This window comes from Lutra lutra, chromosome 15, assembly GCF_902655055.1.
Source record: "Lutra lutra chromosome 15, mLutLut1.2, whole genome shotgun sequence".
NCBI classification, from domain to species: Eukaryota; Metazoa; Chordata; class Mammalia; order Carnivora; family Mustelidae; genus Lutra; species Lutra lutra.
In genome coordinates this window covers 66,350,796-66,376,887 of record NC_062292.1, presented here as the reverse complement: position 1 = coordinate 66,376,887, position 26,092 = coordinate 66,350,796, and the positions used below count along the sequence as shown (strand labels likewise).

The 26,092-nt window shown below is 44.6% G+C and overlaps 2 protein-coding genes across 2 annotated transcripts in view; one reads left to right on the top strand and one right to left on the bottom strand.

Annotated features, from left to right (window-relative positions):
• The first annotated feature begins 560 nt into the window (after nt 1-560).
• Nucleotides 561-1,502, top strand: LOC125085612 (olfactory receptor 10Z1). Its single transcript, XM_047704074.1, has one exon. The coding sequence runs from the start codon at nt 561-563 to the stop codon at nt 1,500-1,502; it is 942 nt and encodes a 313-aa protein (XP_047560030.1).
• A 3,597-nt stretch (nt 1,503-5,099) lies between these two features.
• Nucleotides 5,100-26,092, bottom strand: part of SPTA1 (spectrin alpha, erythrocytic 1) — a 65,202-nt gene continuing 44,209 nt past the window's right edge. Inside the window, exons 37-52 of the mRNA XM_047705649.1 lie at nt 24,934-25,054; nt 24,273-24,394; nt 23,326-23,458; nt 19,243-19,341; nt 18,382-18,544; nt 17,721-17,797; nt 14,376-14,585; nt 12,137-12,433; nt 11,132-11,244; nt 9,991-10,008; nt 9,458-9,509; nt 8,170-8,357; nt 7,206-7,259; nt 6,671-6,817; nt 5,887-6,031; nt 5,100-5,370 (exon numbers count right to left, since the gene is read on the bottom strand). Of these exons, the coding sequence (XP_047561605.1) occupies nt 5,221-5,370; nt 5,887-6,031; nt 6,671-6,817; nt 7,206-7,259; nt 8,170-8,357; nt 9,458-9,509; nt 9,991-10,008; nt 11,132-11,244; nt 12,137-12,433; nt 14,376-14,585; nt 17,721-17,797; nt 18,382-18,544; nt 19,243-19,341; nt 23,326-23,458; nt 24,273-24,394; nt 24,934-25,054 (2,089 nt within the window). The 3' untranslated portion in view covers nt 5,100-5,220. The remainder of the gene's footprint in view (nt 5,371-5,886; nt 6,032-6,670; nt 6,818-7,205; nt 7,260-8,169; nt 8,358-9,457; nt 9,510-9,990; nt 10,009-11,131; nt 11,245-12,136; nt 12,434-14,375; nt 14,586-17,720; nt 17,798-18,381; nt 18,545-19,242; nt 19,342-23,325; nt 23,459-24,272; nt 24,395-24,933; nt 25,055-26,092) is intronic.

Sequence of the window (26,092 nt, the reverse complement as noted above, 5' to 3'; positions counted from 1 at the left end):
CCTAGAAAATAATATCCGACAAGCTGCCCCGCGTCCTGTTCTAACAGGGTGCGTCTGTGCCCACGTGTGTATTCTCACATGGATGTCTGTAGGATGTCGGTGTGAACGGGAGTCCGGTGCGTCTTCTGCTAGTTGATGTGCTGTCCCGGAAGGCAGGTGTCTGTAACACGCCTGATGGACTTGTGGATGATGGACACGGTCATCGGGGCAAATACGGGTGCACAGAGTTTTGGACATGTGGACTGGGCGTGGTTGGGGATGAGTGCTTTACGTGTGGCATGCGTGTCTCTCTGTATAGTGTGGGGGGGCGTGTGTGTACACACTGTGTGTCCTCACACACGGGCACGTACCTGCATGCGAGTGAGAGCGGGTCCGTACGTCTATGTGTCGGGTGCTGTCGATCCCTTCCTGAGGTCTGGTTGCGGTCCCAATGAGAGGTTTCTTTCTGAGTTACAACAGGCACAAAGAAAGGGGAACCTGCCTCATCCTGCTGTCTAAGGAAGCAAGGCACCTGCCGGCCAGGCGGAAGGCGTTAGCACATCGATCGGGGTCCCTTCAGGATGGGCCAGGCCAATGCAACCGCCGGGAAGGGTTTTGTGTTCCTGGGCTTCTCCAGCTTTGGGGAGCTGCAGCTCCTGCTCTTTGCCCTCTTCCTGCTTCTGTATCTTGCTACCCTGACCGCCAGTGTCTTCATTATCGTGGTCATCAGGATGGACAGCCACCTGCACACCCCCATGTACCTCTTCCTCTCCTTCCTGTCTTTCTCCGAGACCTGCTACACATTGGGCATCATTCCTCGGATGCTGTCCAGCCTGGTCATGGGGGGCCAGGCCATCTCCTATGCGGGCTGTGCTGCCCAGATGTTCTTCTCTGCTTCCTGGGCCTGCACCGACTGCTTCCTTCTGGCTGTCATGGGCTTCGACAGGTATGTGGCCATCTGTGTCCCGCTGCACTATGCCAGCCGTATGAGCCCTGCCTTTTGCTCCCAGCTGGTCGGCACCTCCTTCCTCAGCGGGTACCTCTTCGGGCTGGGAATGACCCTCGTCATTTTCCACCTCCCATTCTGCGGCTCCCATGAGATCCAGCATTTTTTTTGTGACACACCTCCGGTGCTGAGCCTAGCCTGTGGGGACACGGGCCCGAGTGAACTGGGCATCCTTACCCTCAGTCTGCTGGTGCTCCTCATGTCTTTCTCCCTCATCACCGTCTCCTATGCCCACATTCTGATGGCAATCCTGAGGATCCCATCCGCAGAGGGCCAGAAGAAGGCCTTCTCCACCTGTGCCTCGCACCTCATGGTGGTCGTCGTCCACTACGGCTGCGCCTCCTTCATGTACTTGAGGCCCAAAGCCAGTTACTCCCTGGAGCGGGACCAGCTCATCGCGGTCACCTACACCGTGGTGACCCCCCTACTCAACCCCATTGTTTACAGTCTGAGGAATCGGGCCGTGCAGACGGCCCTGAGAAGTGCCTTCCGAGGGAGACTGCTTCGTAGAAGATGAAGGCTCCCCCAGGGGCACTGTCTCTTCTGCGCAGGCTGGACTGAGACCAGGAACCCAGGAAAACGGGCCAGATGCTCAGGGTCTCAGATCAAAGCTGTCCTCCCCCTGCAAACCCCTGGGAGAGCCCTGTCCTGCTGCCTGCACTTGCCCAGGGCTGCTGGGGAATATGGAGCAGGGTTCCCCCCTCAGTTCACTGTGTTTAACTTGCACTGAGCTCGGAATCTGAACTCCCACTTTCTCACCACCACTGCGGAAGTCCAGCTCCTTAAGAATTTCCCAGCTCTGTTGAACAAGCCGAGAGCAGTTTGGCCTGCTCGAGTTCAGAGCCGCTCTGGCTGGAGTCCGATCCGGGGGTACGGTACAGAGTTTTAAATTACTGCATAGTTAGACTACCCCACCTCTGATGCTCTTCCAAGATCTGAAACTCGGTGGGAATCCGTTTGAGTGGTCAGCTTGCATGCTCTGTTAAATGAAAAGGTGGGCTGTTTTCTCTGCTCCCTGAGGTCCTTTCCCCTTTATTATTATGTTTGTATCACTGTCCTCTGACTCATTGTCACTTTGTGCTCTTCCTTGTCATTGGCTTTCCCAGTTGGTAGATTGTATCTCAGAGAAGACATAGATCTCCTGTTTTCTTTGATACTCATCATTGCTCCGTGACGGCCTCATAATCTTGGGTGTTGAGGACCTCTTTGCTTGTCTCCCTCCCTAGCGTGGATACCGTCCTGTGGGATCTGCTGTGGACATGTTCTCCCGTGGAGTTCACTTCCCGCCTGCAGTATATGGTGCTTGGCCCTGGCACGCTTAGGGACCAATAGGGTAAAGAAGCCACACGGCTGTCAGGCCCTGTGACTTACTGTGTGATGCTAGGTCTTCATCTGTAGCCCCCATGTCCTCATCTGTAAAATGGTTGTAACCTTGCAGTTTTGCAATGATTACTGAACAGGACCATGCATGCAAAGAATTTAGCACCAGACCTGGATCATAATGATCTTCTAATAGGTGTGACCTGAGTTTACCATTAAGGTGCTACACAGAGTGATACTGGCTTTTAGTTTAGGGAGAGGTTAATTGCACGGAGAATCAGAGGTTTCGTGTCTAATGTTTCATACTCGAATGTGTTCCTGAAGGGTGGGTAAGTCTTGACTGCAATTAAGTGGGAAGAGAGTATATTCCGAAAGAGGGAACAGAGTAACTGAAGCTTTGTGGCAAGAGGCAGTCTAGGCCTGCTTCAGAGTGTGGGGAGCTGTCCAGAGGGACTGAACTGTGTCCCAAATGATGCTAAGTTATTTGGGTGAAGACTTCTTCGCAGACAGGAGGTTTAATACCTTGTCTCAGACTTGATCCCTTCATCAGGGAGAGTAAGCCTCTGAGCAGAGATTAGAGTGGCATCTGGGAACCGATTTCGGAAGATTAATCCAGCTGCAGAGAGGATGACAGAGCCCGGCAGAGAGGAAACAGAGGCAGGGATCAGTAAGGAATCCACTGCCGTCGTCCTAAGCAAAGACATGGGGATCAGAACATGGAGAGTGGGGCTGGAAGATGAAGAAAATGACAAACAGAAGAGATTTTGAAAATGCAGGATTCACATAATTCAGCAATGAGGGAGCAGTGGAGCATGATTTGAGAGAGAGAACTTACATTAAGGGGATATTTTTCTCAAATAGGAATCCATCTTTTTTCCATGCCCTCAGGGAAGAATCATAGCCTCTAGTTAGAACTTCATGGAAACTAAATTCGGGAGGAAGGAAGCCAGAGCCCAGAGAAGAGAACAGGCTGGAGAGAGGTAGGAGAGTCAGTCAGATGGCAGAAAGGGCCTGGGTCTCAAGCAGTAGGGATCACGAAAAAACTCAGGGATGGAGCTGTAGGGCGGGGGCTTAAACACAGGCTCTAATCTATAGGTTGTAAAGGAAAAGAATTAGTAAGAATAAGTCAGGGGTTTCAGTTTAAAGTAAGTGAACAAAAGGTCAAGGGAAGATGAGTACCAGGAGGAGCTTAATGGCAAATCACAAGGAACATTTGATAAAAGTGCTAATTGTTAGAAGTTGAATATTTATAGACCCAACCAAGTTATGTATGCTGCTTCTGCATTTCCATTTCTGCTTGCGTGCCTAGGTGGTCAGTATGTGACTTCAGAGGGAGCTGTATTTGACGCCAACGGTGTCATCTTCTTATCGCATTTCGTTGGTTCTTCAGACAAATATTATCTTCTCTGGCCTTTATACTATTCAATCTCTTTCATAAGATGTTAACAGCCCTTTGCCATAAAAGTATTTGCCATAAAAAGTATTTCTTCACCTATCACATGCTTAATAATCTGATTTAGGTCTTGCAGATACTTGGCGGGGGTTGGGAGGAGAACACAACCATATTCACCTTGCCTTGGTTATTACAAGCACAAATTTGTTGGAGTCCCCATACTTCTTGGTAAGTGTGATATCAATGACACTGATTTTTGATGTTTTTTTTTCAAATGCAACCATTCTTGGTAATTCATAACCAAGTGTTTAAAAAACACTTTCAATTGTCATGTTCAATAGGATCCAACTGTTCAAGCAAAAATCAGTAAAAGGCACTTATACATTATTAGCAACAGAGACAGCATTTTAGATTTAACCAAAATTCGTTTGAATGGTTTCTGAAAGAATTTGTCCCTGACTGAGGAAGGATTACTTTTTGTGCAAAGGATGAGATTGAGACAAAGTGGTAGTCAGGTGGTAATATTCATGGACTGGTGGTGAAGGCAGTGCAGGATACCAGTAGTCTCACACAAGGCAGAGATGTGATGGAAGGATTCTCACTGGCAAACAACACTGTCGACTTTTACAAATCCAGACAGAATGTCGGCATTGGCCTGAACACTCTTTGGAGACAGCACTCCCTTTTCTTGTTTGTTGTTTTTTTCTTAATTCCTCATTTTGTAAATCTAACTCTTAGTCTAATAGGAGGCAGAAGTCAATCAAAACCTCCTTTTCGTCACATTAAAATGTAAGCATGAATGTGGGGCCAGGGAGGGCAAAGGAAGCTCTGCCCAGCCACAGCCTCATCGTTCTGAGATTAATGGTGTCCTCTCTAATGGAGAAGTATAGAGAAGGGGCAGGTTGAGAAAAGCACAAGCGCTGGTCTTCTTCCTCTTCCATAGATAAAATACTGGGTTTCTCCAGATCGTCAAATATCTTCATTTTCAAATGTAAGAATTTATACGCATTCCAAACCTCAAGAGAAACCATTTGTGAGTTACAGATGTGAGTCCTGGACTTTATCCATTCCGCCATGACCCTTGTTTGTGGTGTGACTAGCTGTCTGCCTCTAGAGAACAATGTAGTTCTCAGAAATACAGACGCTCACGTGTGTCAGTAACATTTGACTTCACAGTGCCCTATTAAAAAGAAATACTTTAAAAAATGAACTTTTTCTTTTTAAAAGGAAATGTTTTATTTTAAAATCAAAACAAAACAAAGGAATACAGATGTGTAGAATCCAACAAAGAAAAAATGGAGAGCTTGTCCCCAGAGTCGTGACAGGTTGCACACAAAACGAGCCTGTGACGCTTCCTCTCCCCCAGCTCTGGGAATGCCTTCTATTCCCCCAAGCCTGAGACTTGTCCAGGTGTTCTAATAAGTGTAATAAACACACCCCCCCACACACAAGACTATCTCCCTCCTCCCCCATACCCGCTGTCTCCTTCCTCCCCCAGTACTTCCCACCACACCAAGATTTGCTATGATTCAGGAAAAGCTGCTTCTCCGTTTCCAAAGAAGGAATTGGTGAAACCCACATAGTCATAGCCGGCAAGATGGCTTTTGCCTCGTGGGTCCACATACTGCTGCATATGTGAGGCACAGAACTGCACTTGTTCTGGGGTTAGGGCCTGAAAAAAAACAAAAAGAGATACATCCATAGGGATTAAAAACAGCTGGCTCCTTGGGGCTGGCAACATGCCCGGAACCTTGGACCCAGGGGGCAGAGAGACGGGGGAGCAGCAGCCCACCCTGTTCCCATCACAGACCTTCTCAGAAGTCTGTAATTTCTAATGCGTACGTCCAGCTCGTCTTCTCAACTTAGCCCTTACCTGAGGAGTCCCATCTCACTTGGACTACACACTTCATCCCATTCCCTAAATTTAGGTTATTCAAGAAGTGGGGAAAGAAATAGCCTTAAAAATTGAGTTTCAGATTTGGAATTGACCCTTACGGTCATTAGAGAATGACTTTAATTTTCAAGCTGGGACAACGCAAAACGAAATGGTGAGTGAAGCAAGTGGTACTTATGTAGGACAATGTATGAGCAACAACAACAAAAAGATGTATGGGGGAGGGTAGTTGCCAACGGTGGGCTGCCAGGCCCAAGACAAGCTCAGTGACAGTGGACGCAACTGGAATCTGACCTGCTTCATGTCCTCTTTGGTAATATAGGCCTTGCCTTCTGCCAGGGCTTGGAAAGCATTCTCGATTTCATCACTGGACTTGATGTTCTCGGACTCCTTGTCGATCAGGAATGAGGTGTAGTCTTCCAGGGAGACATAGCCCTTCCTGTGGGAGAAATGGGCTCCCCACTCTGAGACTGTGGGCTGCGACCTCTACTTTGACCCCACTCCTCATGCCCTTGCAGGAAAGTAAATGCCACTTCCCAAGCCCCAGCCTCCGTGCCCACATGAGCCCTCTGGCTGGACTCTCTACACAGTCTGGGAGTCTTCATCAGTACCCGTTCCCAGGCACTTCAAGTTTTTCAAGATTCTGTCATCTTTGGCGTTAGAAAGAATTCATCCCTAACAGTGGTGGGATCTCTCCATGACTCTACTCTACCCCCACAGTCACACAACCCCACTCCTGTCAGTCGGCCTCCAAATCATGCAGGTCTCCTTACGACCTTACACACATGGAAGGATTCTTCTGTCAAGGTCCATTTTCAGAACAAGGTAAGATTCATAGATCAAGCAGAAAACAGGGACTGAAGAAATGACAGAGGCTGTGCTTGAGTTGGAGTCAGTGCCATGGACTTCTGAGCTAATCCTGCAAGGCACCAAAACCTGCCCAACTCATGTAGGATAGTCTGTGTCTTCCTATTCTCATGATGAGTTGGTACGGTGTTTCACGGATCATTTTACCCTCTGTGCTTGTTCCTCCAAACCCCATCCCCTATGATGGTCTGGCCCTTGGTCTTCTTCTTACCTCCCCGGATCGACGACATCCAAGAACTTCTCAAACTTGGGCTCAGGTTCATCCTCCTCCACCATGGGCAGGTAGTAATTGAGCCCTCTCAAGCAGGACCGGAAATCTTTGTGGCTCAGGCGCCCGGTCAGATTCTCATCAAAATGTCTGAAGAACAAAAACATTTTATCAAGTTCAATAATGAACCAGGTTAGAATAGAAAAAATAGTTCTTATCGGGTCAGCTGAGGCTTTAACTCATCACAGGTCATCGGAGAATGAAGTGGGGAGCTTGCCCCTGTTTCTGAATTATTTTTAACCCAGTGAATGGAGCAAAGACAGTAAAATGTTGAGCATGGGAGAAATGTATTTTCTGAAGTCCAGGAATCTCATTGAAAGCCATGACCTGAAGGTAATTAAGACCTCTAGGTTTTCATTTAAGATCCTACCAAACCAACACTGAGGAGAAAAAATTACTTATTTGGAGATTCATTCTGAATGGGTTGGAAAATAAAGAACTGACTAACTATGAAGTTATACTATGAAGTTATACTCACTTATATGTTGTGCTAAACTCCTTTAGTGTCTCCTCACTCACACCTATGGTGTCTCTGAAAGGAAAAACATGCATTAACCCAAGAAATAAAACAGAAAAGTAGCAAAAGACATGCCATGTGGAACAGAGAGGGATGCTAGTGGGTATTAGGCTACTCGGTCATCTAATTCAGGGGTTAGCAAACTATAGCCTATGGGCCAAATCTAGTCTGCCACTTGCTTTTGTACGGTTTAGTGAGCTATGAATGGGTTTTACCTCTTTACATGGTTGGAAATGATCAAAAGAGGAAGTGTTCCATTAAATATAAAAATTGCATGAAATTCAAATTTCAGTGTCCATAAATAGAATTTTACTGAAACATGGACATGCTCATGAATTTGTGGGCTGTCAATAGTCTGTTCTCTCTATGACAGTGAGTGAGTAGTCACAGCAGAGACCACAGGACTCACCACAGCTGGCACATTTATGATCAGTCAGTCTCTCTATAGGAAAAGCTCGCCAATCCCCAATCTAGACAATAACGCTGCCACTATTACCAAGACCTAAAGCTGCTTTGATGTAATTAATTTATTTAGAAAAAAAAAAAAAAACACGTGAATTCTGCTTTTCTGGCTCTACACCTTGAATATTTCTTGCATTCTAGACAATTGAGAGGGACTTTACAAAAGGGATGGTATCCTGAAGGGACTGCCTAAGATGGAGAAAGGACTCTGAGAACTGGGTGGTGAGTAGCTTCAGGGGGATGGGAACATGGTCTTCTGTTTTATAATAGACTCCCAAATAAAAATAAATAGTCATTCTGTGGGACAAAAAAGAGACAAAGAAAATTTTGATGCTGGAGATAGTACGTGTCCTATCTCTGAAGAAGCTCTTTCAACCAGCACCCTGATCTCTAGATCCTGGGGCTAAGTTCCAACACCTAATCCCACCCACACCCTGCAACCCCGGTCATGGGTCTGCAGTACTTGGCTTGGATCTGCTGTTCCAGGTTGTGCTGCATCCTCATCCCCAGCTGGTGGAGCTGGTCCCACTGCTGGGCCAGCCCGATGGTGCTGTACTTGATGTCCAGGACCAGTGCCTCCTCCAGGCTGTCTCCCAGATCCTCAATCTTGGTCAGCTGGCGCTTCATGGCCTGGATCTCCTTCTGCTTCCGCTAGAAAAGCCAAGAAGGAGAGACCAGTCATGCAGGGTACTGGCTTCAAACCAAGGGATGGTAGAGAAGAAACTAATGAGCTTGAGTTTCCTCTAATTGTTTTCTTTCCTTTCTTTCTTTCTTTCTTTCTTTCTTTCTTTCTTTCTTTCTTTCTTTCTTTCTTTCTTTCTTTCTTTGTAAATTATTCTCAAAACTCTTCCTGTCCTCTGTGAAAAATGAACCATTCAAGAAATCCACTTAAGCAATGGGGGAAGGTTAGGAGATGTGACCTCGGTCATTCTGGTCATGTGTAATATATAAATCTAAGGGTTAGTAGCTACATCTTGCAGCAGAGAGGAGGTGTACTCCCAGGACACCTGCATGGCTGGCTCCCAGCGATCTGCACCTCGAGTTATCTGCACTGGGGACTGGCTGAGCTCCAGCCAGCTCCCCTGCCACCACGTGGACAGACCTCCACAGGATGTACCTGTCCTCCAGGCACATCTGATGCCAACCGCCTGCATCCAGGCCATGCTTTCTCCTGAGCAGGGAAGAAGGGAACGGGTTCTGAGGATGAGGGAGGATGGAGATACTACATGGTGCAAAGGCTTGTGACCTTCCAGGGATCGGTCCTACCTGATGGCATCTTAGTCTTCATTATTCAAGGCCTTTCATATGGGAGTAATTAGGTTTAATTAATTAAATGTTCTCCTTGAGGTGGAGCAGAAATGAAAATAAGGTTAAGAAACACTCTTCTAGCCCGTTGCTTCACTCAGCTGTTGAGAGACCATCTGGATTTAATTATATTATCAAGTGATTGTCAATGATGACGGCTTCTGTACCTGTTTTCTTTCTTAATTATCAGAGTGACTGATGCCCGTATTATGAACTCCATTGTATAGACACAGAAGTAGAGGTTACTGAGGTAAACCGAAGGCCGTGCCCATGGAATGGCCGTGAGAGACACAAGCCGCTGGCAGTGCTGGGACTAGACCCTGAGGCCCTTGACCTTCTGCCTGGGGAGTTTACCTGAAAGTACTACGGGGGTTGTCTTTAAAGCGTTTCCCTTGCACTCCTCATAATTCTGGCCATATCTCAGCTAATAAGCAAATGTTACTTACTTTATTTGCTTCCAGCTGGGATTCCAGAGTTCCTGTTTCTTTGAGCAAAGACCTAGTTATGAACCAGAGGGAAATGTCGTTCATGATATCAGATCAGTATTTCACCCAGACAGACCTATTCCAACACCTATGTTCCTCTACTTCTGTGTCTATTATACGGCTCCTCTGAAATGAATTTTCACACCAGATTTTCAGGAAACTGAACTGTTCTGCCAACTGGTTAGCTGCTAGATGGATGAGAAAAGAAGGAAGATCTGCCCTTGTTCTTCCGTGTCTGCAGGAAGGCTTCCGTCCCTTCCTCCTGGCTCTTACTCGGAACATACCCTGAACCTAATGAGGTTAAGACGCCCCCTAGTGGGATGCAGACAGTCTGATACTCCGGGTTCTCCTCTTTCCGCCCCATCCTTTCAGTCAGGCACCCTCTCGGTCTGATGGTGACGGTGGTGATGATGAAGATGCCTGGGCGCTAAGTCCTCCTTATTATTAGTTTCACAGAATAGAACAAAACAAACATAATAACATAAGATACTGACCCGTCCAGAAAATAAGCCCTGGGCATGGAGGTCCGGACAGGAATCAAATGAGAGAAAAGAGAAATCACACATTAACACAAATTACTTCAATGATCTTCTTTCCCTAGATTAATGAAATGTTCTAAATCTAATAGGAACCTGTTTTGCACTGCTCCCAGAATCTCTCCATCTTGGAGGAACTCAGAGCCTCTGTGCAGCTGCTGTCTTAGGATGAAGAGCTCTGGTTTCAGGTGATGTGCTCAGTGCTGGGCACACGCTGCCAGGGGATGGATGAGGGACCAAACCAGAGGGAGAGGAGGATGAGCTGTGCTTCCTCTGCCTTCTGCCCCATGACTTTTAGCTGTGACACAGGTTTTCCTTTTGCCCACCATCTGGTTTTTCTTTGTTGGGTTCGTAGGAACAGTATATATCACAGGTTGTCTAAACCACCCCTTCAACTCTCAAAAGTCCCCATTTCTGACCCACCTACTGGATAGGGTCCACCAACTTTGACGTTTATTCTAATGTATTACAATCCTCCAAGTCTCTTCTTTTCCAGGTCATTTGCCCCGGAACATGTGACAAATGCTATTTTCGTGTAGAAGACATTCTGCCTCTCATAAAAGCAATTAGCGTACAGTATCTCACTGATTCTCACCAGGGCTTCGTGATCAGGCAGCATGATAGCTTCACAGCGGGTGCTCACAGTAGGCTCTGCCCTTGGTTGTGCCCATAAATACATACGTGACCTTGAGCAAGTCTATTTGTCTAGGGAACTTCTTCCCACACTTGGAGGCAGAGATAATCACATCTGCTCGATACAATTTTCAAGGTCGCAGGGAGAGTTAGGGAGGCCACGGGTATAGAAGCACTTTGTAAAGTGCAAACATAAGGGACTATGTTAATTCAGACTTAATCACAGGCAACAGGAATAAAAAATGAGAGCATCTAGGTGAGAATATGGACGTGTGGACAATGGGCAGTGGCATGACATTCTCGTTTCTTGGTTTTGCAAGGATTGCTTTAGAAAACCATCAGTTCCAGACTTGAGAAGCACTCACAGGATATGGTGAATTTAGGACCACCTAAGTGCTGTAGGACCCCCTCCCGCTCCCTTCAGCATGTATTTCATCCCCGCGGTGAGGCAGGGGTCACTGTGCACCTGGTCTCCAAGATCCACTGAAGGAAGGCGCTGGCATTCTGCTCAAACTCCTGACGCATCTCAAAGTTCTTGACCTGTCTCGCTTCTTCCCTTTGCAGCTCCTGCTCCCGTTCCTAAAACCCCGAATCACAAATAGTGGCCTGAACATTGAAGACCTTTCTTTGTAGTAAAATAGCCGGTTCCTACACGCTCCCCTTCCCCCAGTCTAACACGTCTTCCGGAAGCAGGTGCTACCTACGCGCTTGTATTTACTCCCGCCCACCTCTCCTTGCAAAGGGGCAGGAAGCTCCCCTCACACCCCAAAGTGGTTGCAGGTGTCAGTAAGACCAAGCCCAGTAACAAATAAGCTAGTAATGAAGGCAAATCGTCCTCTTCTCATTTTTTTTTCTAGGTGAAATCTTCATTTAAATGAACGTAAACACAGCCCTAAAGGGAAAAGTAGCAACAAACTGCTGCCCCCCAACCCCCGCTTGTGGTCTCTCTCTGACAAATAAATAAATAAAATATTAAAAAAAATAAAATAAAACTGGTGGTAGTTTGGTGACATTTTTCTTTGTGAAACTTTTTAATATTTTCCATAGTTTCTATGATGAATAATATTATACACATAAAAATTATACACAAACACATAAAAAAGGCACTTTGGAGGTAGGTATAAAATAAGGTTGTGGGGAATCTATAGACTGTGAACTTATACATGAACCTCATGAACTTTCATACCCCATGTTTAGAGCCACCTCCTGGAGCCCGTGTTTGCTTCCTTGAATCACTGCTCAACGCCCAGAGGCTTAAGAGTATCTGAATGCTGGGGCGTAGGGTTGTACCCACCATGAGCATACTTCTGACATTTCCTTAGACAGTTTCTATTCATGACTGCTGACCCAGCATCGTTATTAACTGTGTCCTTTCTTTCTCAAAAGATCCCTCCACAACTTATATAATACATTAGGTTGTCATGCTCACCACCCTGAAAGGCGGTGGTGTGCCTCTGTTGTGTGCCATTACCTTGATGATGTTAGACAGGTTCTTCCAGAACTTCTCTAGCACCTCCATCGTTAACCATGTGTAAGGGCTGGAGGGCACATTTAAGGCCTTAATCTGCTGGTCCAGCTCCAGCAGATTGTTGAAGTCAGATTGGGCCCCGGCCAAGGAGGCCAAGAAGGCCTCATGATCCTTCTGCAGCTGCCGGACTGCGTTCAGGGAGACACAGTGCACAGGCTCCGACAGGTCCTCCTCAGCATTCTCACACCAGTGGTTGAAAGCAGAAGCCTTTTGTGCAAATTCCATGAACAGCTCCTCAGCCTGCAGAGAAAAAAAGTCATCTCCATCTTTCCTGATAGAGGCCCTCAGCAAGAGAGAGGACAGAGGATTAACAAATAAAGACCATATTCAAATATTTTCAGGGTCAGCTCTCCAAGAGGACAGAACTGAAACCACCGAAGACATGAAATCAGTGGGCACATGGGTGCATTTGAGGCACTGCCCAGGTCCTGGTTCCCTGTGAAACTAGTCAAGTCTTCGTCATCTACAAATAGAGAGGCAGAAGGACTTCTAGAGTTGTTTTAGCGCCAAGAGTCCAAACGAAGCAAGGTCCATATCCAGTGATGAGATTTCATGGTTTCTTATTCTGCAGTGTGTGCCCTCGTTCTTCCTGGCACATGGAAAACATGCAAAAGTAGGCATTAAATGAATGAATGGGTGAATCATTCAATCCGAGATCACTGATGGGCTAGGCCAGTCTCTCCCACTCTGCTTCCTCTTTCTCTCTTCTGGAGACAATGCCTCTCTGGTGTCTTTTTGTCTGTACCAAGTCCTTTTCTTGCTTTCTTTCTGAAATTTATTCAGGGCTCAACCCAGTTCCTACCCTCTAAACTGTACCCTTAACCCTATGTTACGTTCTGGAGTTATCCAGATGTTCTGAATGACTGAACTGTCTGAATTTCTGAACAAGAGAAATAGTATGGATTGTTCCAAACAGTAGGTGATCAGAAATGGTTTTAGATTAAAATGTACCATAGACTTCGGGTCCGCAGTTTGTATTTTCCAAGAGATTTATCTAAGGCAAATGTGAAATGAGTTTTCATTCCCAAATATGGAGGTTAAGGAGGAGAAAATTGGTCCAAATGGAAGAGGTATGTCAAAGGTGTTAGACCATTACATCTTACCCTGTACTCACTTCAGCACTCTCTTTGTAAAATGGGCCCATACAGAGATAGTTGATATGGCCCCTACACGGGAAAGACGCAAAAACCTATAAGGTACCTCGTATCACTTCCGTAATATTATGGATCATCTCTGTATTTTACGAAGATTCTATAAGCAGGAAATCAAATGACAAACCTCTTTGCAAAGGTTGAAAGTTAAGCAAAAGAGAATAAAAATGTAAAACATCTTTCTATATAGAATGCATATATGTGTGTAAAGTTGCCCACAAATTGATTTAGTTTTTCACTTAGGACTTATTTCTGTAGGTACCAAGCCCTTCAATAATTAGTTAAGGGTCCAGACTGACTGATCTTTATCTGAGTGTTTGTTTCCTCATTCCCTTCCCCACCTACCCTGACTTACTGCCTGGACAAGACTTCTTACGGTCTAGGAATGCTCGGTAATTTCACTGAGCATCGTGATTTCCTTTTACTATTGATTATTTTTTATGATCGACATCGAACCTTAGCAGCCACCACTAGAGAGAACATTGTCATCACATAAGCCTATAGAGAGCTTAGTGCCTTGCACTGCGTTCTCAGGTCCATGATCTCTCTCAATGGTTGTAACACAGACCAGCAGGAGACAGTGGTAATACAGTTATATTTCATAACTGGAGGAATCAAGGCTCAGAGATGCAAAGTGACATATACAAGGTCTCCCAGCTCAGGGCAACACAAGATGAGAACTCAAGTTTCCCTTGTTGAGTGCTCCTTTCATTTGGTTAGAGGACAATGTAAGGAAAGCCTTGCCTCCTGCCTGCCAGCAGAGTTTTTCTGTATGCTAAGACCATCCACCTTTCTGTTCTTCTGCTACATGTGCCTGGCATCCATCTCAAGGCAGCTGGATAACTGACAAATGGTCTAAAAAAATCCCTGATTACTTCTTGTTCAATAAGAATGCCTTCCTGATCCTTTCCGTGCTCTCATTCAAATGTCTAGAGTTACTCCAAACAGGAGTTCCAGTAGAATCCATTTCTGGAATCCATGACTAATATACAGAATACTGAGGCCTAATTGGGGCTTTTTCTTTTCTTTACCTGCTGTAGGGGCAGCTGCTTCTCTAGCAACTTCTCTTTGTGGGCTGCAGAGGCTTCCAACAGCTGTTCCCAGCGCCTCAGCAGAGCATCATGGCGCTGCTCAATAGCTTTGGTCTGACTGTGCTGAGCAGCCACCAGTTGGTCCTTTAAGTCAGTTATCTCTGACAGTCTGTCTCGCTGGAAACTCTGCAGACTGGCATCCAGAGTGTCCTGGGAAAGACCCAAAGAGGAGCTGTGAACAGAGAAACAATGTAGGTTCCCAGGGACCATTCAAACCTGGGTTCCACCAGATGTTTTTCATGGACCAGAGAAGGTCTAGGAAAGAATTAGAGGGCCAAGAAAAGGAAACATAACTTAGAGACCTACATGAACATTTGTGGCTGGAGTTATGGCTAAGTTCTGGTGGATGCATGTTTTATAATCAGAGTTTAGGTTAGCTATATAATCAATAGTAAAGGAATGTTGGAGCATGATATGATCTTCATTTTTGGAGTCCAAACTAAATGCTCCCCACAGCTCACATCCTTCCTCAGTCTCTTACATCCCCTGTTAGATTTTGTGTTCTGAGTAGTAGCGGTGCACTGCTAGAGATCTTGGAAGTATGCACACTAACAACAGATCCCTTAAAGAGACCAGTTACACATTTAGTATGGTGTTGATATCAAAATCACAAAATTCTGGACACTACACTTCCAGCTTTAACACGGTGGCTTATATTTAAATAATTCTCCCTTTGAGAACAACTTTAATTGTTGGATAAAAGTACAACACATCAGCTGTTTGAATGAGATCGGTACACAACTCAGGTCACTAGACTTCAAGGAATCAAAACTCTAGGAAGGTGAAATAGTAAAATCAGAGTAATATTCTCTGTCACCCTTCCCTGTGACATGTGAGCTGCACAGGTCAAGAGACTGAGGGAAAGCAGCTGCTCAGAGCTCTTGATAATCTCATGGGACTAAAAAGACAGTTTCTGGGGAACCAGGTAGCCAGGATTGGAGCAGTGGTGGAAAAAATTTGGTTCAATATTCTGCCTGTTTCCCCCTCAAGGCATCTATGGGTTCCTAAACTCTATAGGATAGGAGTCCCAGAAGCCAAGCAGAAAACAGTCACAAAGAGTCAAGGATGCTAAGTAGAGTCCTCAATGGCGTCACAGCACTGAGCTGAGGACACAGAGGAGCAGCACCAATAAAAGGGATTTAATTGAACCCATAAAAGGCCCTAGAAGTAAGAGCTACCTGAAAAGGTCAAGTCCTAAGAAAAAGCAAAAAGTCTCTCTCTATAGATAGATAGATAGATAGATAGATAGATATCTTGAATCATTTCAGTCCCTGGCCAAAAAGTTGGGGGGGGGGGAGAGGGGGAGAGTACAAATGCTTTAAATCAAATTCACAAGTTACATGATTTTGAATGTAAATGGACTCACTATTCCAATAAAACGATCAAAGTAGATAAACAACGCTCAAATCTGAAATTTTAGGAAGCACATATAAAATATGAAGACACTCCATGTTTCTGTGTTTACTGCAACACCATTCACATTAGCCACGATATGGAAACAATCTGTGTGTCCATCAACAAATAAACAGAAGAAGATGTGTTGTGTGTGTGTTTGTGTATGTGTGAAATGGAATATTATTCTGCCATGAGATGGGAGGAAATCCTGCCATTTGTGACAATTTGCATGAAACTTGAGAGCATATGTTAAATGAAACAAGTCAGACAGAGAAGCACAACTGCTATTGATATCACTCACCAGTGGAATCTAGAAAGGTCAAATGTAGAGAAACAGTAGGCTGGTGGTTGCCAAGGGTTGGAAAGAGGGAGAAATGAAGAGATATTGGTCAAAGAATACAAACTTTCAACTAAAAGAATCACTAATTCTGGGAATCTAATGTACAACATGATGATTACAGCTCAGAGTCTTGTATTATATACTTGAAACTTGGTAAGAGAGTAGATCTGAAATGTTATAACAACAAAAAAGAAGTGGTAATTACATAGTGGGATAGAGGTGTCAGCTAATGCTACAGTGGCAATCATTTAGCAGTGTATAAATGTATCAAACCAACAACAAAAATATTAGATATAAAGACATAAATGTAAAGAAATAAAAGAAAACAACCGAAGGATGGAAATTGATATATACTTCAGAAACAAAATAAAACAAAACAAACAAACAAACAAATAAACAAAAAACTCCTGGTACTCTAGTATGTGAAGAAGAAGACTTTAAATCAAGAAATGTTATTAGAGGGGCACCTGGGTGGCTCAGTGGGTTAAAGCCTCTGCCTTCAGCTCAGGTCATGATCCCAGGGTCCTGGGATAGAGACTCGCATCAGGCTCTCTGCTTAGCAGGGAGCCTGCTTCCCACCCCTCTCTGCCTGCCTCTCTGCCTACTTGTGATATATGTCTGTCAAATAAATAAATAAAATCTTTTAAAAATATTAAAGAAAAGTTATTAGAAAGAATATTTCATAATTAAAAGTATCAATTCATTAAGATGCTTTATAATTTGAAATGTCAACACAACTTTGAAACTAGCTTCAAAATATATAAAAATAACAAAGTATTTAAACAACATGATTAACAACCAAAATCTGACAGGTAATATAAATCACTGTAAAACACACACATCATTTTCAACTATACAGAGACTATTCACAAACAGGCCATTTGCTGGATGTAACTCAAGCTTCCAGAACAATATAGAATGTGTTTTTAAAATAAAATGGAATTAAGTTAGCCATATATGTCAAAAAAGATGAGAAAATTCCCAAATGTTTGGAATTTCAGTGAAATAAACTGTGGGATAGCCAACGAGTTAAATAATCAATTAGTAACAACAGACATATCTAATCTGAGTGATTATAACAGAAGTAACATATGAAATTGTGAGGTGCAGCCAAAGCCCTGTTAGAGGGAAATTTATAACCTTACATCAAAATGCTAAAAAGGAGAAGGCCTACATATTTGATGTTCTAAATATTTACCTCAAAAAATGTTTTTAAAAAATAAGTTAATCTCAAAGAAAGTAAAATAAAATGATAAAAATGTAAAAATATATTAATGGAAAATAATAAAAAGATATAACAAAGAAAAATTTTTAAAAATTGGTTATTTAATAAAAATCATGTACTCTTAGCAACAGCAAGACTGGTAGAAGGGAGAGGGAGAAAAAAACTGCAAGTTACCAATATTGGGAAAGGAAAAAGTAATAATATCTCAGATCCTACAGACAAGAAAACCACAGACTTTGGGAACAGGATAATCCTAGTGTTTAACTTCCATGTATGTGGGCTATGGACGTGCTTGGCACCTGCCCAGGAGCAGCCCTGTTCTCACCTGCTTTGCCAGGAGAGTGAGGGAGGCAGCGAGGTCTGTCCCATTGCCATTGGTCTTCAGACTTGCTTCCTTCTCAGCTAGAGAGCAAAGATGATTGATTAGAGGGGAAAGGTAGCTGCTCTTGAATCAGCCTTGGTAAGGAGAAAAGAAATATTTACTCTATGTCACAAGAGAGCCCCCTAACTCAGGAACTCAGGAATGGATCATTTATTGGAAGATGGGAGTAGTCGGGGCTGATGGATGGGTTATTTGGACGTGTGCAACATAGAACTAACTGAACAGAGCTAGAGCCAAGGGAACTTCTGAGTATCTTGAAAAAAAAAAAAAAGGGAAAATTGCAGATTAAACATAAGTTGGGAGTAATCAAACACACTGCTTTTTTAAAGAATGTTTTGCCATGGCTCTACCCTTTTGAATATCACAGATGAAATCACCAATTTCCCGAAAATGTGTTTTCTGGAATTCTGGTCTGCAGTCAGATGTCAGCATGTTTCTAAGGTGTGTGTGTGCATACACAAGCACACAAATGTGAGTGTAATTATGTCCAGAAAGTGTAGGAGTCAGTGAGGAGGGAGTATCTCTCTTCCTATGGGAAGTGAAAACATCCCAGAACCTATCAGTGGAACCCACCAGCACTTCTCCTGTCCCTCACACATCATACCTATCCAGGCCTCCACCACGTCAGCCTTCCAGTTAAACTGCTGAAAGGCGTGATCGTCTTCCAGTTGCAACTTCCAAGCTTTTATGGCCATGGACAGAGAAGGGATCTTTTCTTTGAGAGACTCTATCTTGGCAGAAATCTTCTCCTTTTGCTGACTTTTCTCCTGGGACACCAAGGTGGAAGGGAGAAGGAGAGACAGATACATGGGTGGATGTCCAGAGCTAAAAGTAGGAATTCTTTACTATGGTAAAAGACGTGTCATTTCCCCCATTCCAAATATGTAACTACTCTCTCCTGGATCTAATGCATTTATTTTATTTTTCGTCCATGCCTGGGACGGTTATTTCCACTCTAGTATTTGGGAGAGCTTCGCGTGTTTGTCTACCTGAGTGTGGCCTTCTTAGCTGGAATGCCCTCTGTCTAAGGTTCTTTATGTAGCATTTAATTAGTGAGGATTTGTAAAAACAAGCAATTAAACAAAAGAATGATTTTCAAGTCACAAGGAGGTTTCAGTCTGGTCCTCCTCCCTAGTAGCGTACAAAGAAACCTCTTTATATTTTTACGATACTCTAGAACCAAATTGTGCCATGAGATCTTTATAAATGCCATGTTCTGCACACAGTGAGTAGGAGGGTCAACAAAGGACTTAAGGAAATCTGCAGGATATACTGATAAGAACATAAAAAAAGAATTTATTAAAAGCAGCAACCGAAGAGATAGTTATTTGCTCAGAACAAAAACAAGGTATCTAGGCAGAGAGTATTAAAATTTGATGTGTGAGTTTTAGCACTGCTCATGATTCTATATTTGAAGCAATCCCTTTTGGAAAATGAGCTTGGCCTGGAACCCCGAGTTGCTCACCTTATTCAAGATGTCTTCTCCTTGAGCACATATATCTTGCACTCGGGTCTCATGGACAGCAAAGTCATTTTCCAGGGTTTCGTGCTTCTTTAACAAGCTCTACATAAACGAGTCAGTGAGAATCAATACTTCCAAGCCTGGACAATCTAACCTACCCCCATTCTGACTCCCACTGACACTCCCCACAGGGACGACTGAGCTACAAGGGCAGAACAGGGGAGTGTCCACTTCTCCCATCGTGCCACTAAATACTTCTCCTGAAGCTCTTCACTTGCCAAAAGGGGCAATCTTACCAGAAAAGAAAGATATATTCTTTCTAACTTACTGTGTGAACTTCAGCTTTTCTGAACTTTGGGAATGAAAATGTGGGTCAAGGTAAAATGTAAGAATTCCACCATCTTGAAATTTATATAATTCCATGAAAAGTTGTATTAACATATAGATAATAAGTATCATCTTATACCTAGAACGGACCTAGGAGTGCCTGGGTGGCTCAGTGCCTGCATAACCTGCCTTTGGCTCAGGTTATGATCCCAAGGTCCTGGGATGGAGTCCCACACCAGGCTCCCTGTCCAGTGGGGAGTCTGAGTTTCCCTCTTCCCACTGCTCATGCTCTCTCTCCTGCTCACTCACTCTCTCCCTCTCCCTCTCTCTTTCTCTCAAATAAATAAATAAAATTAAAAAGAAAAAAAGAAAAAGAAAAACTGACCTAAAGGTAGCTAAAGAAACTCTGAGCTGTTTTGACCCTCAGCATTAAACTTCTCTATGTCTACCTGCTGCTGGAAGGATGGAGAATGGAGTTAGGACAAAGCTCAGGAACAGTGTGTCTCCTTCTCGGTATTCTTCTGAGTGTTATCCAGTCCAGCCTGCTCTGCCCACTGCTACTCCCATCCTGAAAGGCCTGGGCTGCCTCTGCTCCCTTTGCCTCGTCTTGTCACAAAGACACCTGTCCACATTTCCTTCTACATTGCATACTAACCCGGGCCAAAGGAAGAAACAGATTTCATGTGACTATCATACTTTTAACCACTACATTTTGAAAATAAAAGGATTTCTGTTATATGGTATTTTTAGGCATAAAATAAGATGGTTATTTCTTTAAATACAAGATGGGCTACATGATCTTGTATGATTGTATTATATGTCAACTTGATGCAGAAACCATACATAGAGACTGGACACATGATCCACTGTATAAAATAGACTGATTCAGCTAAGTTTTCACATACACATAATGCATGAAATAAAGTCTCTTCAATACGACCACCTTCTGTTTCCAGTGTCTTTTCTGTGCTTACCCTTGGACACCTCAGAAGCTCAGGTACCCCACATCAAACACAAATTTCCTTTAATTAAAATTGGATAGGTGTCCCTCTTTCAAACATATTCCTAGGTAGCCTCCTTAATATTGTGTTAAAAGTTGATAAAGCCAAAGCTTAAAACATATTTTAAATATATCTATTATGTGTCTCATGATTGCAAGAAGTTGATCAGAAACCTCTTCTCTTCTCCTGACATGTTAAACAAAAGGAGAAGATGAGATCCCTGGAAAGAAATTGAAATTCAACAGCAGGTAAACAACTCTCTTTTCTCTTATTAGCCAGTGCATATGAGCTCAGGAAACCAAACACTCAGAAGTTCAGTTTTTTTCTTTATGAAAGATGACATAGAAGGGCTAGGTAGACAGATATCTTAAGGTAATAGGAGGATTAGCAAAAAAGCTTCATATAATCTTTTCCTGGAATTCGTATGTTAGTGCAAAAACTTCTCACTAAAATGAGTTTCTGAATGTGATGGTATAAAAATTCCTATTGAAAGATCAGGATTGGCAGAATGGGTTCAAAAATCTGATCCAACCCTACGTTGTCTACAAAACCACGCATCATCTACAGTGGTGTGGGTAGTTGTGAAAGCAGCGTGTTGGCCGTAGGGGACACTGTGGAACAAAGCACTGGAGCCACTCGACGTTCTTGCGCAAAAAGATGAAGGGTGCCCTAGCTCTCATCTCAGACAACAGGGAGCTCTAAATGGATTGTTAACATTAAAATGCAAAGCTCTAGACTTTTGGAAGAAGACATAGGAAAAGATCTTCAAGATCCAGGACTAGGCAAAATTTTTTTTAGATTTGACACAAAGCATAGAAGGTCAACAGTTAGAGCAAACAATCATTTGGACCAGAAAATGGGCAACAGAGGAGAAGAGACATTCCGCTGAAGAAAATATAGAGATGGCAAATAAGCACATAAAAAATCTGCCATAGGGACGCCTGGGTGGCTCAGTTGGTTAAGCAGCTGCCTTCGGCTCAGGTCATGATTCCAGCGTCCTGGGATCGAGTCCCGCATCGGGCTCCTTGCTCAGCAGGAGCCTGCTTCTCCCTCTGCCTCTGCCTGCCATTCTGTCTGCCTGTGCTCGCTCTCTCTCCCTCTCTCTCTCTGACAAATAAATAAAATCTTTAAAAAAAAAATCTGCCATAAAGGAAATTCACATTCAAACCACAAAGAGCTGCCCTGCGCTCTTAGCAGACCGCCTAAGATAACGATGATGACAGACACAGATCCTGCAAGGGTGGGAAGGAAGCCAGCGTCACGCACACCCAGCCAGCCAGTGTACAACATGGTACAGCCTCTCCAGAAAGATTTTTACATATTTTTTAAATTTTTTGTATTTATTATGTATTTTTATGTATTTATTAACTGTTTTTACAAAACCAAACATGCTGCTAATCTATGACCCAGCTGTTGGACTCCTGGACATTTATTCCGGAGAAATGAAACCCATGTTTATGAGGAAGCCTCTGCATGAATATCAAAGGCAGCTCTACTCCTAACAGCCCAAACGGGGAAACCGATACCCTTCAACAGATGAGCAGATTTAACTGGTACGTCCATCCCATGAAATACTACCCAGCAGTCACGAGAAAGGTACTGAGGTTGCGCACAACTGAATCAATCAGCAGGCAATTATGCTGCGTGAGAAGCCGACCCTCCAAAGGGACATATCGTGTGAGCTCATTTACACCACGTTCTCGAGATGTCAAAAATTGTGGAGGCGTAGAACAGATTGGTGGTTGCCCAGGGCTAAGGATGGGGTGGGGGCTGGAGAGAGGGGGTGCTTTGTAAATGGGGAGATGATGATGTGCTGCATCCTGACTGCCTCAGGGTCAGTGTCCCAGCAGATGCTGCCATTGGAGGAACCTGGGTAAATGGTAGCATGGGACCTCCCTTTATTCTTACAACTGCATGTGTGTCCCCAATTCTCAAGACCAAAGGTTTCATTTAAAAAGGGGAAGCCTTTGGGAATATTTGAGGTGAAAACTTAAACCACTTAAATGTGTCTCATGGGTGCACATGTCCCAAAAGTCTTTTCAGAAGAAAGGGGTTGGTAGTGTGACTTGTACGCTATGTAGGTTTTAACCTTTCTCTTGCCAGTGTGAGCCTTTCCTTATGTCATCACATAAGAGCGAATTAATCCCCACAGAGAATTCTTGGTAAATCCCTAAGTTATAAGGCTAGTAGGCACAGATGTCAAGGTCCCAAAAACATTATTTTCTTATGACCACTCTCAGAAGCTTTAAAAATCCATATTAACTTGAGATCATGTGGACCATTTGTTCTCATCTTTATTGGAAACTCTACACTGTATTTATAAGGATGTCTCTAAATTGTGGAACTGGTGCACCTGCCAGGTGGCCCTGCTAAAACTGTATTTTCTAGAAACCACCACCAATGCCCCAGCATAAGAATCTCTCCTATTCAGTGTAATATTAGTATTTGAGGGAATCTTTAGGGAACCTACCCATACGAGGGGAGGTCTGTAACAACGATGACTTGAAGTCACAGAAAGACCCTAAGTCATGGGACTGAGCTTTGAGTCCTGCCTTCACACCTGACTGATTCCACCATCTTGGGCAAATTACTCACATCATTGGACCTTGATTTAGATATTTAAAACTGGCAGGAGTATCCATATTTCCATTGTCTTTTTCTCCCACCAGAGCATGATTCTTTTCATAGATGAAGTGTTGACTACTTAAGAAAAGATTCAAACAAAAGGAAGATACTGGCCGTTCAGCCCCCGGCTCACCTGGGTCATGGCCAGTGTGTCTCCAGAGCCCCCTCGGGTAACCATAGCTTCCTTCTCACTGATCCAAGCTTCCTCCTCCTCCGCATTCTGCAGGAATTCCAAGTACTCCAGGGATTCCTCCAGCCGACGCCCTCTGCAACAGGGCAGGGAGCCTCAGTGAGGACGAGAAGACAGCAGGACTCAGGGGAGCACCGTGATTAGCACAGCTGCACGAGGCAGCTGCAGTGGGCCTGAGCCTCACAACAGTCCAGCCTGAGCTCCTGTGAACGGGGGAGGCCCTGGCCCCAGAAGTTCTGTTTTGTGGCATCATCTGCTCTCTGGGAATCTTTGTTAGGGGAAGGAAAACTTGTCCAAACATGAGGGCCCCGTATCAGAGTTGGAAGACAGCATCAGTGAAGTACTGTCTCTTTCCACTCAGAGCACTGTAGTTCCTCTTACACGGTGAAGGCAGCTCACAGTGCTAGAAGTTTCCTTGTATTCCCCAGAAAGATGTGTCTTCCTGCCACCAGTAGGTATGGAATCCTAGACAGAAACTGTTCTGTTTGGCTTTGTGGCTTCAGGGTTCTCAATGGCTGTGTGGCTTTCCAGGAGAAAATATAGCCCCTTGGTCTTTCGTTCCGAGGGGCACACAGTGCTAAACTTGGGGCGGGGGAGTGTACAAAGTAAGACAGACCCAAGGGTGTGAGCTGGTGTGAAGGATTGGCACGTGAGGCCCATAATGATGAAGGACAACAGCAAGTAAGGGTGGGAGCAGACATGTGTTAGGACCACGGACACAGCAGCCTCCATGCCTCTCCCTGGGGTCGTGGGGGCAAGCTTTGTGACAGACTGGCATCCGAGCAGGGACTTTGATGATAAACAGAGAAGGGGAGCTGGGGAGAGCAGCCAACGCTAAGCCCAAAACCAGCAACCCAGGAAGACAGCTTGGCCTCCTATCCCCCACTCACCGAGCGGCGGCCAACTCTTTGAGCTCCTCCCAATGTTGAAAAAGTTGAGTCAGCCGCTCCTGGATCTCCTCTTGCCCCACAGCAGCCTTATCTCCCAGTCTGTCTGCTGCATCCAGCACACTCTGAAGGACACACACACCCACGTCACCTTACCCCGAAGACCTTCCCCATTTTGTTAGAGTGCCCTGGCAAGGTAGTCAGCCCCTCCTGGCCTCTATGTCATTCATAAACTCTATGGTACTTGGGGTGGTCATGAAAATCTTGGGAGAATGAAGACACCTGCTCTCAGGTTCACCATGCTAAATATCCCCTCGTTTAACTTCGGTGTCTGTACTACGCTACATTCCGTGACCTGCTTTCTGCATTATTCATGGTCACAGGGCAATGCAGAGCTGTCTTTTTCCCCTGTGGCTCAGCTCAAGTACAACTTTTCCAGATGTCCCAGCCTGCACCAGAGTCACCAACAACTGTGCCTGCAGTGTTGAAAGTGTCCCTTCCAGGGAAAAGCACGGACCCTGCGCAGAATCCTGCTCACAGGAGACAAGGTGCAGAGGTGGGGAGAATACCTGTGAGCTCTAAGCCTAGCTCCCTGTGGCCCTGCATGCCGCCTCCCCCTCGTGCAGCATCACCCTACGGATCCACAGACCTCAACCCTTCCTACCTGGATGGTGGGTTCGTGGGCAACCAGCTCCCCCTCGAGGCGCTTCTGCTTCTTCAGCAAGTTCTGAACCCCCTGAAGGTCCCTCCCATAGTCCTGGGAGCTCACACGTAACAACTTCTCCCTGAGACCAAGGAAGGCAATGGATAGCGCTTTAGACATGCGAGGTCATGCTAGAACATGGGTTTTCTAAGAGTGGGTGTGTGGCTAGGGGTGGGGAGGCAGTAAATTCTGGAACACTCAGGTGTCCGTAACCACAAAGATAATTAGCACCAGAGGTCTTCTGCAAAACTTCTGACAATACAAATGAAAATGATATACTGGTCCCCACGTCCCATCCGTTCCCTCACCTGTCTACCTGTGCATCTTGTCTTCTTTGCTCAAGAACATACACTAATGATTCCCTTTCCAAACGTGTGAAAATTATACACACACACATATAAACGACCCTATGTGCATATGTGGCCTTCATGGCCTTCATTATTTTTGTCTATTAATATCAATAATGAATTTAGGTAGAATGGGTATAAAAAGCTGATACGGTAGGAGCCACGGCTGTTGAGTAGGTTCCGAGTGTAAAATATTTGACCGCCACCACAAAGCACAGACAAGATTCTATCATCTCACTGTTTCTGAAGTTCCTGAGATGTCCTCCTTGCTGCCCTATGCACAAGGCTCCCCTCTAATTCATTGATTACCAGAAAGAATCATCAAGCTTGTAGAAGGGGAACACAATGAGGCAGGTTAAAAGTTGGGAAAATAATAGGATCTACTAAGATTTTCCCAGTCACACCTTTTACTACAAAAGCAAAATTAGTAATGAAACCGTGGCAGGTACTGGGTGATGTTGTCCTGTGTGCAGTTTGGTGGCCTCTCAGATTCCCAGGATGGAGCTAGACGGTATTGTGCTGAGCAAAATAAGTCAGAGAAAGGCAAACACCATATGATTTCGCTCAGATGTGGAATTTAAGAAACAAAACAGATCAACATGGCAGAAGGGGAAAAAAAGAAAAAAAGGGAGGCAAACTCTTAAAGACAAGACTCTTAAAGACAGAAAACACACTGAGGGTTGATGGAGGGAGGTGTGCGGGAGCTGGGCTAGGTGGGTGATGGAGATTAAGGAGGGTACCTGTTGTGATGAGCCCTGGGTATTATATGGAAG